Below are 17,707 nucleotides of genomic sequence, written 5' to 3'. Positions count from 1 at the left end.
ATGAGCCATTACCAAGAGACAACAAGAGATAATATAGTATAAACTATAGTGAGCTTGAACATAGGACTAAAAGTCTCAACATAGTCAATACCCGATTGTTGGTGAAAGCCCTTAACAACCAAGTGGGTTTTATGACGATCAATAGTCATCGAATTGTGTTTCAATTTAAATACTCATTTATAGCCAACAAGATTTTGATGAGTTGTACAAGGAACTAAAGACCATGTACCATTGTTGATGAGAGCGTTATACTCCGATGTCATGACATCTCACCAAGCAAGATCCTTATTGGCACCAGAATAATTGGTCGGCTTAGAAGGGACCATAGCGATAAAATGGCACAAGGATGAAGAGATCCAGTCTTGGCACGAGTGGTCATGGGATGTAGAAAATAAGAAGGGGCCCTAAAGAAGGCCTGTGTTAGATGGTGCCAGTGGAGAATCCAAAGGAGGATGGTAGAGAACAAGTAGGGGCCTTGAGAAGGCCTGTATTAGATGGTGCTAGTGGAGAATTTGAGGAGGGTACATCGACTAGAGGAGCAGTATCTCTAGTGACAGTGGATGTGTTACCAAGAGGTGAAGATGAGCAACCATTGACAAGTGGCTTGAGACTTATAAATGTATCCAGTACGACAAGAGTAGGGAATGTAATTAATGAGAGAGCATGAAGTAATCCAAAATCCCTTGATCAACAAAAGGAAAAGAGGTCTCATCAAAAACTATATGTCGAAAAATAAATAGTCTCCTTGTAGGAATATGAAGACAATGATAACCCTTGTGAGATAGGTTATATCCCAAAAAAACGAACTTAATGGATCGAAAAGCTAGCTTGTGACAATTGTACGGACGAGTAAGAGGAAAGCAGCTGCACCCAAATATTTTAAAAGACCCATAATCAAGAGATCGTTTAAAGAGCATCTTAAATGGGGAACGATAATCCAATGTGGTAGTGGGAAATTGATTGATCAAGTGTACTATAATAAGAAATGCTTCATCCTAATAAAGTAAGGGCATAGAGGCATGGGCTAGCATAACAAGACTCATCTCAGTGATGTGATGAATTTTGTGTTCAGCAACACCGTTCTATTCACTTGTGTGAAGACATTATAGGTAATGTTGAATACCTCATATTTCAGGGCGACTGTAGATTGTATGAAACTCTCCTCCCCCCCCCCCCCCCCCAATTTGTCTATATTGCTTTCATCATCCTACTAAACTGATTTTCAACAAGAGTTCAAAATTGTAAAGAAATTAGGAGTACATCAAATTTATGTTTAAAGGATATATCTAAGTATAACAGCTAAAATCATCCACAAAATATATAAAATAGTGATATCCATTAGTAAAGAAAATAGGCGATGACCCCCATCTTAGTCCCCCAAGGTAGTTTTTGTTGGCGCTACTCGAAATTCCGTTCTGTTTCCCCTGTACAAAATTTGTACAAGCATAGAACTTTTCATAGCAACCCATGTGCTTTTCAAAAGTTAAACTTAGATTGCAAACGAAACTTAACATTATTAATCTAAGTTCAACCCATGTGTTCATCAGAAATTAAATCATATTACTGAAGTTGATTAAATATCTATTTCAAGGATTGACTTCTAGGTCGTTGGCAAGACACTCGACCTTCTTGGGTATGAGATCATTCACCACTTCCTAGTCAAAGTCTTTCAGAGAAATTGAATATTTAAACTCCTTACAGTAAACCCTAAGTTAAACTACAGAGACCTTAATCAAAGCACAAGATCATTAGCCTCTTGTGTTGGTACTTCAAGATCCATACAAAGGAAAAATAAACTAATACATAACGGAAATAATTAACTAGTTATACCTTTCTTTGCAACTTAAAGACCTCTTGATCTTCTGCTGTATTCCTCTCCTCCTCTTGGACGTCGTGTGGGTGACGATGTACCAAGACGCAAAAACCACCCAAGTCCATCTTTCTTCCAAGACTTTCGGCCACCAAGGGATCAAAGCTAGGAACATCACCTCTTGTTCTTCTTTCTTCCTTGCAACCCGCCGGCCACAAGATGGTTGAAGCCTCTTGATGCCGCGACCTTAGGTGAGAAAGCAAAGAGAGAATAAGAATATAAGGGGGTCGGCCACAAGGAGAATAGAAGAGGAATAAAAATTGTGTAGATGATTATTTCCTCTAATGCACCATCTATCCTCTTTTATAATCCTTGGTAATGGCTAAAAAGGAAAGATTTTAATAACAATTAAAATCCCTCTTTTAAATTTCCTATTGTGGATGGCTACAAAAGGAAAGTTTAAAATTAAAAATCTCCTTTTTAAACATTGTATATGGCTAAAAAAAGAAAATTTTTTAAAATTAAAACCTTTCTTTTAAATCATGGTTACAAAAAAAGAAAGTTTTAACAAAAATAAAATCTCTCTTTTAAACCATTGTAGATGGCTACAAAAGGAAAGATTTTTTAAATTTAAAACTCTCTTTTAAAACCATGTGGATGACTTCAAAAAAGAAAAGTTTTTAAAATTTAAAATCTCTCATTTAAACATTGTAGATGACTACAAAAAGAAATATTTGAAAAATTAAAAACCCACTTTTAAACCCATCTTGGCCGCCCCTTTGCTTATGCACCAAGCAAGGGGTGGTCGGTCCCTTGCTTGGGCACTAAGCAGGGATGTGGCAAGCCATAAGGATGACTTGGGTGGATGCGAGACTTTATACATAGAGGCTACAACAAGGACCTAGAGTAGGAATTGATTTTGGCCTCTTGAATCTTGATGAACTTAAACTTCCTGTGTTCGACCCGAACACCCAACTCAAGTTCATCAATAATAACTTATACCACTAAAGAGTTATTATTGAACTATCGCACCAATCCTATATTACATTATGGGCTCATTCTTATCATAAGTGCATTAATCTCCCTATGTTTAAGATACCGAATGTCCATTAATTAAATCAGTTATTGACAACTCACTTAATTAACATCTAATTCTAGCTCCAAGAGTAGTATCACTCAACTTCATTGTCATGTCGGAACTAAGTCCACCTGCAGGGTTTACATGACAATCCTTATGAGCTCCTCAAGGGGGCATCATCATCCTAATACATAGGACACAGTTTCCTTTTATAATCAACAACACACCATATAAATAATATTATTTCCCAACTTATCGGGCCTATTGATTTAATGAATAAATCTCACCCTTTGATAAATTAAAAAAATAAATACTAATTACATGTGCTTGTTATTATATCAGGATTAAGAGTACGCACATTCATAATAATAGAGGTTCTGTTCTTTTATGCAATCAATATAAAAAGAACAACCTCAAATGGTCTTGCTCTATACACACATAATGTACTAGTGTAATTTTATAGTCAAGATAAATTAATATCAAATTACACTACAACCATTCAAATGATTTGTCCCAATCCATCTTGGTTGTGAGCTTCTATTTATAATTTATAAGGAACTGATAACATAATCTTCTGTGTGACACCACATACCATGTTATTTACAATATAAATTAAATGGACAACTATATTTAACTAAATGTAGACATTTGATCAATGTGATTCTCATTTCAAAATAAATGTTTATATAAAAAGTTAGGTCTTAGTATACATTCTAACAATTTTGATATGATCAACCAAGTCCGGTTAGGTTCTATTGTGGTTTAACCCTTGTGTCTAAGTGTGCAAGAACTCAGGAGCACAGGAAATCGAGTGAAAGATACAGTTAGCAAGAAGGACGGCACGGGAGAGAGCCAATGAGCTCGGTGCGTCCGAGGGACGAGGTGCTGCTGAAGAGTACGCGGACGGACGAGAAGGAGGCACGCGATGTTTCCGAGGGATGAGAAGACGGAGCAGAAGGTTGCTCGAGAAGATTAAAAAATGGGTTCAGGTGAGCCCTATTCCGGATGGTCAAAATTATCCAAGTGAGCAAAACCAAAGCGGAAGACCCGGATTCAAACGAGCAGAATTGGAGTGGAATACCTAGACCAACAATTCAACTGAAAGTTAACATTACTGGTTTGAGTGCCCGGAATCAAAACTTCATCATTTCACAACGTGGTGCGATTCATTGCGACGGGGATAAAATTCTATCCCCCTCCAAGTGCCTGGACCCCTTCCAAGCGCCCCAACCAGGGCTATAAATACAGTTATGGTCCCAGAAGGTCAGAACAACACCTGTAATTGATTCCTCTTTAGTTTTGTTCTGTAATTGAGTGTTTCAACTGTTGTAATAGGCTTCTCCGCCTGAAGGAGATTGTTTAGTGAGCTTCAACTTCCTTGAATCCCCTGATTGCAAACCAAGTGACCTTTTTATGGCTCTTCTTTTTCAGTCTCTTATTTTTTTGTATGCAAGTGTTAGACTAATAAAGCTGTAAAGTTCGAGAAGAGATTTTGTTTATTTTTATTTTATAGACTATTCACCCCTATAGCCCGTCGCCAAGGGACCAACAAGTGGTATCAGAGCCCAACAGCTTCAGGAGGACTAACCGACGAATGAAGCATATGAGATGGCTAGACCGAGCATCAACCCACTGAAGTTCGAGGGGGAATTCGCAAGCTAAAAGAAAAAGATAAAGGTATTCTTTAAGGCAGATTTTGATTTACTTTCAATAATGAAAATTGATTTTGTAACACCTGAGGGTAAAGAAGAATACCAATGGATGAAGAAGGAGCAAGCTGACTTCGTGGAAAATGGCAAAGAAGAGTTCCATCTACTAAGCGTCTTACTACCACAAGAAGTCAATCGGATCGGAGCTTATGAGTCTGCCAAGGAGCTATGGGAGAAATTCCTAGAACTACACGAAGGAACCTCTGAGAAAAAACTTGTGAGACGGGATCTGCTCAGTAACCAGATCAACAACATCAAATTAAAAGAAGGAGAAACCGTTGCACACCTTCACTCAAGAATAAAGAACTCATAGTTGGACTCACGAATATTGGAGAAAAGGTAAGCAACCGAGATTCAGTAAGGTATGCGCTTAACGTATTTCCTAGGACTACTGAATGAACATCATTAGTAGATGCTTATTATATATCTAAGGATCTAGAATTAAGTACTTTAGAAGAATTATTTTCAACATTTGAAGTCAATGAAACAAGATGTACAAATCTGAAGAAGAAGTCAAAGCATAACATTGCCTTATAGGCAAAAATGGACGAACAAAATTCTGAATCTTCTCTCGATGATGACGAAACGACACTCATGATAAGAAAATTTAAAATGTTATTTAAAATTAAAAAATTTAATCAAGTGTAGGGTACCAGAAGAAAAATAAAAGTAAGATGCTACCAGTGCAATGAAGAAGAGCACGTGAAAGATAACTGTCCAAAATTGAAGAGCAAGAACAAGGATAAAGAAAAGAACAAGAAGCCAGCTCAAACCAACAAGTATAGAAATCTAAAGGCGACATGAGATGAAACGTCGTCCAAATCAGAAATAGAAGCCCTCGTCAGACTTGCGCTAGTGACAAGTCACTAAGAAGATGAAGACGAAGCAAGCTCGTCCGAAATGAGCATCAAAAGCATCGATGAAGGGGGAGCGATATCAGAAGAAAGCAACACTTCAGGGAGAGCTTCAAATTATGGGATCGATAAGTTAAGTCAGGTACGGTCTCTTCCTCCTGACATGTTTTTCAGTTCGTAAAAATATTATCGAAAAATTACTGTAAGTTAGAAAAAGAAAATAAATAGTTAAAATCAACCTTAGATATAACTTATCGATTAGAAGAACTCGACAAAATAAAAATGAAAAATGAAAAATATAAATATAAATAAAATATTTGAAAAATCGTGCATGCTCACATATTCAAAATGTGAGAAGATATAATGGTTTAAATTGACATTTTAAATACCATAAGGGTCAAATTAGGAAAATATCACAGAAATATATTCCTAAGAAATTTTTGATTAATCTGGTAAGAAGAAATCTATTTTGGGTTCCAAAATCATATTTAGATTAATTATTTTTTGGGGGTTTCAGAGAGATTATTAAATATTTACTTTCATTAAAAGACTTTGTCTAGAAGTGGTTGTTGTTTCAATATCAAGAAGATCTAGTGTCTCGCCACAGTCTGGAAGTTAATTACTGAAATGAATATTAATTACTAATTGTGAAACATTTAATTGTTAACTAATACTTTCAAGTGTTTGTCAAAATTTTTGTTAGAAATTAATTAGAAGTTAATTTTTCCGAGAAAGATAACTTTATCACTTATCTGTAGGAAAATTTTCAAAATTTCCTAAATGTTAAATTGTTTTAATTATTTAGCAAAATTTATTTTTCTCTAAAAGTATATCATATTCTATGTTAAAGGAAGTTTTTCAATTTTTTTAACACATTATTACTCTATATATATTTTTTCATACTTTTGAATTTATAAATTGTCTCGAGAGTCATTTCTCTCTATCCAATTTTTTTAAACAAATTTTTTCAAAGTTTTTTTAAAAACTTTATAGATTCAGTTTTTCTTTGGAGTGTTCCCTTAGACTTTTTAGTTTAGACTTTCCAAGTAGTATTTTAAAGTGCCCCATTTTTAATTTGATCAAAGGGGGGGTAATGAAGATTAAGTCTATGGGGAGGATAGTATAATTTTTTTATAATTTTTGTACTTGTAAATATTTATAACTGTTATTTGTTTGTAATTTATCCTAACTTAACTTGGGGTTGCTCACATCAAAAAAGAGGAGATTGTTAATATTCCAAAGTATTTTTGATATGATCAACTAAGTCAAGTTAAGTCTTGTGGTGGTTTAACCCTTGTGTCTAAGTGTGCAGAAACTTACGAGTATAGAAAGTTGAGCAAAAGACGCAACTAGCAAGAAGGACGACACTGGAGAGAGCCCACAGACTAGGTGGGTCCGAGGGACGAGGTGCTGCAGAAGAGTACGTGGGCGACGAGAAGGAGGCGTGCGACGTTTCCAAGGGAAGAGAAGCCGGAGCGAAAGGTTGCTCAAAAAGGCCGAAAAATAGGTTCGGGTGAGCCCTATTCCGGATGACTAAAATCACCCAAGTGTGTAGAATCGGAGTGAAAGATTTGGACCAAAAAGTCAACTAGAAGTTGACTTTACTGGTCCGGACACCCAAACCCTTCTAGGCGCCCGGAATCAAAACTTCATCATTTCGCAACGTGTCGCGATTCATTGCAACGGGGATAAAATTATATCCTCCTTCAGGCGCCTGGGCCCCTTCCAAGCGCCCCTGACCAGGGCTATAAATACAACCCTGGTCCCAGAAGATCAGAACAACACTTCTAATTGATTCTTCTTTAGTTTTGTTTTGTAATTGAGTGTTTCAACTGCTGTAAGAGGCTTCTCCGCTTGAAAGAGATTGTTTAGTGAGTTTTAACTTCCTTGGATTAGCAATCCCCTGATTGCAAACCAAGTAACCCTTTTGTGCCTCTTCTTTTTCAGTCTCTTATTTTTTTTGTATGCAAGTGTTAGACTAATAAAGCTATAAAGTTCGAGAAGGGATTTTGTTTGTTTTTATTGTGCAGGCTATTTATCCCCTCTAACCGGTCGTCAAGGGGCCAACACCCCAAACATCGGAATGTATTAGATCAAGAGGTCCTGTAGTTCGAGACTGAGATAATGAAAATTACCGTTTATAGGCCTTTTCAAATTAACATGTATAACAGAAAGAGATAATCTTATTGCCAAAAATAGGTAGACCATAATGAGAGATAAGATAAGCAATTATAGTTGACGCCTGATGTCCTAGACGATGATGCCATGTGCTGGCAAAAGAGAGCTCACCATGACAAGCAGACTTCTTGATAGAGGGCTCATTGGTTTGGGCTAGATGATAGAGATCATCCTTAAGGATACCTCAAAGTAGTTCCACCTTTGTAGCTTGATCCTTAAGTCAGATGAAATTCAAAAAAGGCACTTTTGTCAGTTATAAAACAAACAATACTGAGTACATTTTTAGTGATAACAAAAACATGTAATATATTTCAAAGCTGTAATAATATGGCAAGGCTAAAAATAGGGGAGTCACCAATAATAGATATGGGAAGAGTCGTACCATTGCCAACAACAAGTTGTTCCGTACCTTGATACGGGGAGTGAACATATAGGTTCTCTAAATCTACTATTAGATAATCGATGGTTCCTGGGTCAGGGTACCAAGCAGAATTAGAGACTGTGACAGGTTCAGCTATCATAGCTGATGGTGGTAGTGGAGAATTAAATTTCTGGTCAAAATGACATCGATATAATGTCATAGAATGACCCCCTCTGTTACGGATCTGTCACTGGTGCGATGTACGATAGTTAGCAGTGACATGGCCAAACCTGTCACATAGGTGACACTGGGTCGTTTATTTTCATTATGCCGACCTCCACAATATGCACAACCCCTGCATTGCTGATTATGGGTCTGGAGTTTATGGGTTGTTATGAAAGGTGTTGGTTGCTACTCGGAAAACCTAGAGGTTCCACTGTACAAAAATTTTGTACAAAGGTCTGAACCTTTTCCTAGCTACCATGTGTTCTTTTAAATTAAATTTTTTTGATCGCCTGCGGAACTTAACACATTTGATCCAAAACTTAATCTATTTGTTCTTTTAGGTTTTGACTTGGATCTCCTGCGGAACTTAACACGTTTGATCCAAATCACCTAAGTTATTAATTCCATTAAATATTAATTTCCAAAATTGGTTCCCAGTACTGACGTGGCGAGGCACATGGCCTTCTTGGATATGGGAGCAACCACCACCGACTAGACAAAACCTTTTAAGGAAAGCTAATATTTAATTTCCTAAAATAACTTTAGGTCAACCGAAAAGAACAATCAAATCACAAGGAAAAGAAAAACAAAAGAACACTATATCGAAAACAAATTTGAAACACTAGAATCATATGCCTCTTGTATTTAGTATTATTTCCAAAAATAACTAGTATGATGCGGAAAGAAAAAATTACTAGTTATACCTTTTAGAAAGATCTCTTGATCTTCTACTGTATTCCTCTTCTAACCTCGAACGTTGTGTGGGCAACGATCTTCCGAGATGAGAACCACCTAGGCACCTTCTTCCTTCTTTCTTCAAGTTTCGGCCAAGCACAAGAACTTCCAAAGGATGAAGAATTTTCCATCAACCAAGCTCCAAGGGATGCATGCTTTCTCTCCTTCTTCTCCTTCCTTGATCCGACCACATCCTCCAAACTCCAAGAGATGATAGATTTCGGCCACAACAAGAGGAGAGAAGAGAAAGGGAAGGGCCGGCCACCACACCAAGGAAAAGAAGGAGAAAAATAGAATAGAGTCCTTAGCCTTGAAGCCTCCTCTACCCCCTCTTTTATAATCCTTGGTATTGGCAAATAAGGAAAATTTAATAAAAACTTCCTTAATTCTTAATTTTGCCATTGAAAAGGAAAATTTATTTAATTAAAACAATTTTCTCTTTTCAAATTTCAATGGTCGGCCATAACAAATAATATCTCCAAGCAAATAAAATTTTAAACACTAATTAAAACTTCCTTATTTGCTTCCGGAAATTTATAAAAATTTCTCCAATAATTTTTATCCCTTCATGATTGGTTTATAAAAAGGAAATTTAATAAATTAAAATCTTTCTTTTAAACATGTGGATAAAAAGAAAGTTATCTCTATAAATTAAAATCTCTTTTAATCTACAAATAAGGAAAGATATCAAATCTTTTCTTAATCTTTTGTAGAAACTTATAAAAGAGAATATTTAATTTTAAACTCTCTTTTAAATCATGAACATGATTAAAAAGGAAAGTTTTCTTAAAATTTAAAATCCTCCTTTAATCAACAAATAAGGAAAGATTTCAAATTTTAAACTCTCTTTTAAACATGTAGATTGATGCGGATATATGGGGATGGCTCGGACGTAATTAGGAAGGGGAAAAAAGGGCAGTTTGGTCACTTAACAAGAATAGGGTTGTGTTTTAAAGCTGGGCACGGTTCACCACAGAAAGAAAAAAGTGGGTTCGTGTTTTTGAGCCCGCCGCCACCGCACTTCTTCTTCCCCCCCCTCACCAGCGCCGACACCGGCCGCCGGCGGCCGCCATTTCCCTTCTCCTCCTTGCGACTCTGCTGTGGGACTTCTCCTCCTCGCGATGACGCCGACGGATAGACCGGCCACTCCTCTCCTCCTTCACCAGTCGCCGCCCGCCGGAACAGAGGCGATGCCTCTCCTCTAGCCGGAGCCTCCGCCAAAGTTGGCTTCCCCTTGCCCGAACACCACTGTGGAGGTGTACACAGAGGGGTGAGGCGGCCGATCCATGTGGTGGTAACATGGATGAAGTGGCAGTCGCCGAAGGTGAAGGTGTTCCTCTCTGTAGTGGCGGGCACGACGCCCTCGTCTTCCTTCGCTTCATCATCCACGACCACGACAACCTGTTTGTCGCCGGCGAGGCCATTCACGCTCTAAGGATCTCTGTCTTTATTTTATAAGCTCATCGAAGAGAGGACCTACGCCGGACTTTCAGTGAAGTCGCATGATCTAACAGCCTTATTCTTGGTTGCTACAGAGATTACTGTAGCTTCGTGATGGAATATGATATACGCATAGTGCCGGACATTATGACTCTCGTTACTACTATTGGGTCATTTACATGATCAGGAGCCAGCTACTCATACGATGGACGTTTACATATCTCTTGCGGTCACGACGATTAGATCAGCCCCGCGATCAGCTCACTCATCCATCCGAGGGCACCCCCCTGGGCCAGGGTACGTTCTCGTACTCAGTATATGTTCATTTTATCACTATACTATTATGCGGTTACTTATATGTCTGTGGGATTCGCCTCGAGCACCGAGGTACCAGAGACCGGGGGAACCCGGTCGCTGGATACAGGTACAGTTGACCGGAGGAGGACTTCTGACGATCTGGTCAACGTAGGGGACAGCTCATCAGCCGGGTCATGGGGATGCGGTCAACCTTCCAGACACGTCATACCGGCAGGTTCGTTTTCTCAACTTCCAGACAGGATCATAGATGATTTACAAATAAGGAAAATTTTTACCAAAAATTAAAACCATCCTTTTAAACTACAAATAAGGAAAGAGATTAATCTCTTCTCTTAATCTTTTGTAGAAAGCTATAAAAGGAAATTTTTAATTTTTAAACTCTCTTTTAAAATCATGATATCCACATAAGAAATAATTTTAATAAAAATCCTTTTTAATATTCTAGTGGTCGGCCACTTAAGCTTGGGACCCAAGCTTTGGCCGGCCACCTACAAGGCTCATCCACTTGGTCTTGGCCGGCCCTAGCTTGGGTTCCAAGCTAGCTTGGCCGACCCGTTGGATGGGTAAGAAGGTGGGTATCACGGTGGGTATAAATCTCTATATACTAGAGGCTACGATAGGGAAGGAGGAGGAATTGGTTTTGGTCTCCGATAAAATTAAGCATCCGTGTTCGCCGAATACACAACTTAATTTTATCGATAATAATTCATTCCACTAGAGAACTATTATTGAACTATCGCACCGATCCCAAATTACATTTTGGGCTCCTTCTTATCATGAGTGTGTTAGTCTCCAGTGTTTAAGATAACAATGTCCACTAATTAAGTAAGTTCTTGACAACTCACTTAATTAATATCTAACTCAAGAGTAGTACCACTCAACTTCATCGTAATGTCGACTAAGTCCACCTGCGGGGTTTAACATGACAATCCTTATGAGCTCCTCTTGGGGACATTCTCAACCTAGATTACTAGGACACAGTTTCCTTCTATAATCAACAACACACACTATAAGTGATATCATTTCCCAACTTATCGGGCTTATTGATTCATCGAACTAAATCTCACCCATTGATAAATTAAAGAAATAAATATCAAATATATGTGCTTGTTATTATATTAGGATTAAGAGCACACACTTCCATAATAACTGAGGTCTTTGTTCTTTTATAAAGTTAGTATAAAAGAAACGACCTCTAATGGTCCTACTCAATACACTCTTAGTGTACTAGTGTAATTATATAGTTAAGATAAACTAACACCTAATTACACTACGACCTTCCAATGATTTGTTCCTTTCCATCATGGTCGTGAGCTACTGTTTATAATTTATAAGGTACTGATAACATGATCTTCTGTGTGTGACACCACACACCATGTTATCTACAATATAAATTAATTGAATAACTACATTTATCACAAATATAGACATTTGACCAATGTAATTCTTATTTCTAGATAAATATTTTATACTAAAAGCCTAAGCTAGGCTTTTAGTATACCAAAAACATGTAATATATTTCAAAGCTGTAATAATATGGCAAGGCTAAAAATAGGGGAGTCACCAATAATAGATATGGGAAGAGTCGTACCATTGCCAACAACAAGTTGTTCCGTACCTTGATACGGGGAGTGAACATATAGGTTCTCTAAATCTACTATTAGATGATCGATGGTTCCTGGATCAGGGTACCAAGCAGAATTAGAGACTGTGATAGGTTCAGCTATCATAGCTGATGGTGGTAGTGGAGAATTAAATTTCTGGTCAAAATGACATTGATATAATGTCATAGAATGACCCCCTCTGTTACGGATCTGTCACTGGTGCGATGTACGATAGTTAGCAGTGACATGGCCAAACCTGTCACATAGGTGACACTGGGTCGTTTATTTTCATTATGCCGACCTCCACAATATGCACAACCCCTGCATTGCTGATTATGGGTCTGGAGTTTATGGGTTGTTATGAAAGGAGTTGGACTCGGGTTCTCTAAATATTGGGCTTGATACCGACCCAATGAAGAAGTGGATGATGACCTATGAGAGTTGTGAGCCCTTGAAGGGTTCGAAGAAAAGGGGCACCCAATAGAGGGCCCCCTGAGGTAGCGACTATCTAGAGTGGTGGCGACTATCTAGAGTGGTGTCTCGACGGAAATTTCTCCTAGACAATTCGAGAGACATATGCCACAAAAGATGGCTCGGTGGTGTGCAGCTATTCCAGTCTCTGCTCATGAGTAAGTAACATGTCAATTAACTCTTTTATGCTTACTTCTTCACTCTTGGTTGTTATGGCAACCACCATAGATTCATATTTGGATCCGAGTTCTCTAAGAGTATAGAGCACTAGATCAGTCTCTGGAATCCGATGTCAATGCCTGTGAGATCGTCCGAGTTGGATTTCACTTTTTGTAAATATTTGGTCATGGACAACTCACCCTTCTTCATTGTTTATAGTTGGAGCCGGAGTTGCATGAGGCATGCACTAGATTGTGAGTCCATCATTTTCTCCTATGATATCCACAAGTGCCTTGCAGTGGTGCATGAGGGGTCAATGACTTGACCCAATACTTCATCTAAAAGTGTTGATAGAAGCCAAATGAGGAAACGATGTTGGTCTTGCTACTCTCGGATTGCATGTTCAAGATTAACTTTAATCTCCTCTACATCGGCTTCATTCCACTATTGTCTCAGTTGGGATTGTGGACTCCTCAGACATGAATTAGAATAAGCAATGACCTTTTAACATAAATAGTACCTAGGATTTTCAAAGAGTAATTTTTCTGGTTTAGTTTTGTCGATATTTGGATAGTAAATGACATCATGATAGAACTTGTTGTTATAGATTTCCAACTATAAGATCGCTGGAATTTTCCTTTATACCAAGATAGAAAATTGATATTGTATTGATTTTTAGCTCACAGTTAGTGTCTTGTTGATATAATATTTACAGGGAAACAATGATAAGTAAAGATCCTTAATTTGTCGGATCATGATAAATAAAAATGCTTAATTTGTCAGATTAGATATGATCCTTAAGTTGCCCCAAGGCATAGCACAACGGTCGATGTATGACGTTTCTAGTATAATAGCTAGAGATCGAATCTTATAGGAACTCATTATATGGAATTCATCTTACCATGCGCCTCTCGTCTGTATACCTGAATAAATTTACCTCCCTTCATACTTATGGGGCGGCTCTAGGCGGCGGATCTACTTTTTGAGATATGATCTCTAATAATTTGAAGATGATTAAATCTGGAATCCCTAAAATGTTGGAAAGTATATCCCTTGACACTGTCACTCCCTTTGTAGGAACAGCTCTGGCTGCCTGGCGATTGGCGAAGCAATGCACAAAAGCCAACACATCTGAGAAGGATGCTTCACTTCTATGTCCTACAAAGGTGATGCTCGATCTCAGCCCTGAGAATTCAGCAAACTCTAGCTTCTGCAAGCATGAAATTGAACTTAGATCATTCGACAAGGCATTCATACACCTGCAAATTAAATCACTGTTAAAACTATATGTAGAATGAGAGAGACCTTGTTGAACCTGATGTTGCAGGGGATGCTGGAAGAGGCAAGAGTTGCCTGGCTGGCCATGGCTCAACTAAAGAGCTCAAGGGTTGCTGATAAGAGATCTATATGCTAAGTGCTCCAAAGAGACATACATACCATGAGCGATTGGCGATAGCATCATCACTCTTTTTTGTATGGTGATGGAATGAAGTTCATGAGGAAGGGACTCACCTTCCTCGAGGTCCAAGAAGCAATCTTGATTGGATAAGGTGGCATGGCAGCCACACAATATATGCAGAGATAAGTTCCCAATATGCCATTTTTTTATAAAATTTCTACATTGAATAAGTGAACCTGATAAACTTCATGCTGCCTATCCATTTCAGTGCCTTGGCTGTGTGCCAATGAGCTCCACTGTCTCTTGACAGGGACTGTAGAGTGATGCAGAAGGTGGAATGAGATATCCAACCTCTTTCAGGCACAATGGGTGCTCACGCAAATTCTATGAATACCTTCTCAAGTAGAGATCTCTAGAAAAGGTTTATCATTTTTATCAAATCTGATGCTTGAATTCATCATAAATATTGATTCTAGAAGTTTAAATTGTGTGTTTTCTCTTTCCCCTTTCTGTTCTCTCATGTCATCTAAATTGTGTGATTTCTCTTGGTGTCTGTCTTTCTTCATTGTGTCTCTTTCTTATTGAATTGATTTAATTGTCTTATATCAAGATATCAAAACTATATTTATAATAATATTTATCCAATTTTTTCATGGATTTTTTTTATTATTAGAACAAAATTATTTAGCTCGTAAATCTTTCACAATTACAAAATTAGATATGCCTGTCATTTTTATTTAAATTAAAATTTAAGAATATTTTAAAAAAGAGGAGGGGACTATCGGAGGGCAAAATTGGTATTTTATTTTCGGCTAATGATATATTAACCGATCCCGTCTGCTCTGAGCTCAGACGACTCGGCATCCAATCGAACATCCCTCTTCGGTGCGCCAATGCCCCCGGCGGCGAGGCTCCTGCAGACGAACTCCGGCATGCTACCGGCGTCCCAGCCGTCGGAGCCGTTATCCGTAGACTCTGACGCGGTGGTGATCCTCGCGGCGCTGCTCTGCGCCCTGATTTGCGTCGTCGGGCTCGCGCTCGTGGCCCGCTGTGCCTGGCTCCGCCAGGGGGCCTCAGCTTCCCCGCTGTGCAAGGGGCTCACAGAGAAGGCGCTCAGGGATCTTCCCAAGATCTCCTACGGCGCCGCGGCCGACGCGAGGCTGGCCGAGTGCCCGATCTGCCTCTTGGAGTTCGAGGGCGGCGACGAGATCCGCATCTTGCCGCAGTGCGGACACGGATTCCACGTCGGGTGCATCGACACCTGGCTCGTGTCCCGCTCCAACTGCCCCTCCTGCCGCCGGGTTCTCGTCGTCGCCGCCGCTCCCGCCGCCCAGCCGTCAAGGCCGTGCGGAGCTAGTTCTGAGGGCTCATGCGCTACCACCTCCACCGCCTCTGCGGCGGAGGAAGTGGCCCAGGCTAGAGAGGATCGCGACTCCAGTACGTTCCTCCCCTAAAGTATTCTTCTTTAACTCTTTCATTAGAAAAAGTAAAATTGTAAATTGCATCTCTCTGGTTAGGGTTTGTTCTTGTGACCAGGCCATTTATTTGTAAATTGATGTCTTTATATAATAAAGTACACTAGAAATCAAACAAAAGAAATTAACTTGCAGCATCCGGAATATGTATCCACCATTAGATGTTGAATAAACGTTTAAAAATGTAATTTTTCATCCGTTCAAGAAACCTAAAGCCATCATTTTCTAGTCATTTATTAACATCTTTAAGTTTGATTGTGAAACACAACTCTTCCTCCACCACTGGGCTAATATTTTACTCCACCAAGGGCCTCAGATGGTGGATTTTTAAAGAAGTAAGAATAGATACACTGAAAAAAAAAATTTGAATCTTCCCCAAGAAACTAAACAGATGGAAGTGTGTGATTATTTAGTTTGAATTTTTGTTGTTCCACTGACTAATGTTGACTTGGGAGGATCAAAATGAGGAGCGGGAGTGAGAAGTTAAGACTTTCTTCTTGTAGATTGGTGTCTGAGGGTTGTGTAATATTGTAGACAAACAAACTTATGTAAGTTTAAGCATCTGGAATATATATTAACTTCTGGTCCTCCATTAAAAGCTTTAAAAGATATTGTTTTTTATCAGTTCAAGAAACCTAAAGCTAGCATTTTCTAGTCCTTTGTTAACTTCTTTATGTTTGATTGAGAAAGACTACTCTTCCTCCACCAGTCGACTATATTTTCCTCCACTAAGGGTCTTGGCAGGCGAATTTTTAAAGAGGTAAGAACAGAATGCAGTGAAGAAAAATTGGAGTTTTCTCCAAGAAGCTGAAAACTGATGTATGTGTGTGATTATTTTACTTTAAATTCTTCTTGTCCCACTGACTGATGTCTACTTGGAAGGATCAAAATGAGAAGTGGGGGCAAAAAATAAAGAGCAAGAAGCTTCCCTGTAAGTTTGATAAGTTTGGTGGGACTAGTTTGGGAAGTGGTGGCAATCCACTCTTAGACATAAGAAATTTTTAAAGAATGCACTGTTGTTGGTTGAAGTGTGTAGGGTAACTGGAAGTTGTAACTTTTCCTCACATGCCATCTCTTTTAGTTGTTTGTTTCCGAGATCTTGATCACTGAAACAAAGTTCTTGTATTTCCATTCATGTACAATACTGAAAAATTGTACTGGCAAGCGAAAGCAATTCGAAGAAGATGAATTAGTTCAAACACGACTATGTAACTTGCTTCAGTTTTAAGAAACTTCAAAATAACACACTGATATTGGTTGGAGAATGTTGACTAATTACTCCTTTGATTAATTTATAAGTTCAAATTTTTTCCATTTTTGGACCTTTATCTCACATATCGTCTCTGGCAGTTGTCTCTTGCTGAAATCTGTACCAGTGATACAAGTTCTTGTATTTTCTATAGAGTAAGAAAGTTTTTACCCATCATCCCTAGGATTATATATATATATATATATATATATATATATATATATATATATAAAGAAGAACTGGTGAACCGGTAATGTTTAAGAGTGTAGACTGAAGTGTGACTTATAGTGCTTTGAATGATTAATTTATTAAATCAAACTTATATGGCAAAAGATTGGATTTATCTAGGTGGACCAGTTCAAGAAAAGATTAAAAGTTAGGTAGTTTGATACTTGAAAAACTGTTTTTTTTTTAAATGATAAAGTTGAAAAAAAAAGAATCAAATACAATTGGGAACTGATAGACTGAGACAAGTTTATCTCATAGTAATTTAGTAAATAAATTTTTTATCAAATTTTTTTAATATTTTTATGTTATAAAGTTAAATGAATTTAGGACTGAATATTCTATTAAAATTTAACCGAATTAATTTAAACCAAATAAATTATTTTTTTTTCTGAACAAATCGAATTGATTAACTCA

The 17,707-nt window shown here is 38.1% G+C and overlaps 2 protein-coding genes across 2 annotated transcripts; one reads left to right on the top strand and one right to left on the bottom strand.

Annotated features, from left to right (window-relative positions):
* Nucleotides 1-13,665: 13,665 nt before the first annotated feature.
* On the bottom strand, nucleotides 13,666-14,489 carry LOC121971223. The gene is made up of 2 exons (XM_042522381.1): nucleotides 14,248-14,489; nucleotides 13,666-14,152 (listed from the first exon to the last, which is right to left on the bottom strand). The coding sequence occupies exons 1-2, from the start codon at nucleotides 14,305-14,307 to the stop codon at nucleotides 13,892-13,894; spliced, it is 321 nt and encodes a 106-aa protein (XP_042378315.1). The 5' UTR covers nucleotides 14,308-14,489; the 3' UTR covers nucleotides 13,666-13,891.
* Nucleotides 14,490-14,622: 133 nt separating this feature from the next.
* LOC121971222 (probable E3 ubiquitin-protein ligase ATL44) lies at nucleotides 14,623-17,043 on the top strand. Its single transcript, XM_042522380.1, has 3 exons — nucleotides 14,623-14,762; nucleotides 15,194-15,778; nucleotides 16,526-17,043. The coding sequence occupies exons 2-3, from the start codon at nucleotides 15,235-15,237 to the stop codon at nucleotides 16,546-16,548; spliced, it is 567 nt and encodes a 188-aa protein (XP_042378314.1). The 5' UTR covers nucleotides 14,623-14,762; nucleotides 15,194-15,234; the 3' UTR covers nucleotides 16,549-17,043.
* Nucleotides 17,044-17,707: the final 664 nt, after the last annotated feature.

This window comes from Zingiber officinale, chromosome 4A, assembly GCF_018446385.1.
Source record: "Zingiber officinale cultivar Zhangliang chromosome 4A, Zo_v1.1, whole genome shotgun sequence".
NCBI classification, from domain to species: Eukaryota; Viridiplantae; Streptophyta; class Magnoliopsida; order Zingiberales; family Zingiberaceae; genus Zingiber; species Zingiber officinale.
Note: the sequence above shows the minus strand (reverse complement) of the source record. Positions and strands in the feature narration are given on the sequence as shown.

Coding starts and splice junctions, on each gene's coding strand:
- LOC121971223 (XM_042522381.1), bottom strand. CDS start 14,307: ATGGCCAGCCAGGCAACTCTTGCCTCTTCCAGCATCCCCTGCAACATC. Junction 14,153..14,247: donor GCAACATCAGGTTCAACAAG/GTCTCTCTCATT, acceptor TCATGCTTGCAG/AAGCTAGAGTTTGCTGAATT.
- LOC121971222 (XM_042522380.1), top strand. CDS start 15,235: ATGCCCCCGGCGGCGAGGCTCCTGCAGACGAACTCCGGCATGCTACCG. Junction 15,779..16,525: donor TAGAGAGGATCGCGACTCCA/GTACGTTCCTCC, acceptor TTCCTCCACCAG/TCGACTATATTTTCCTCCAC.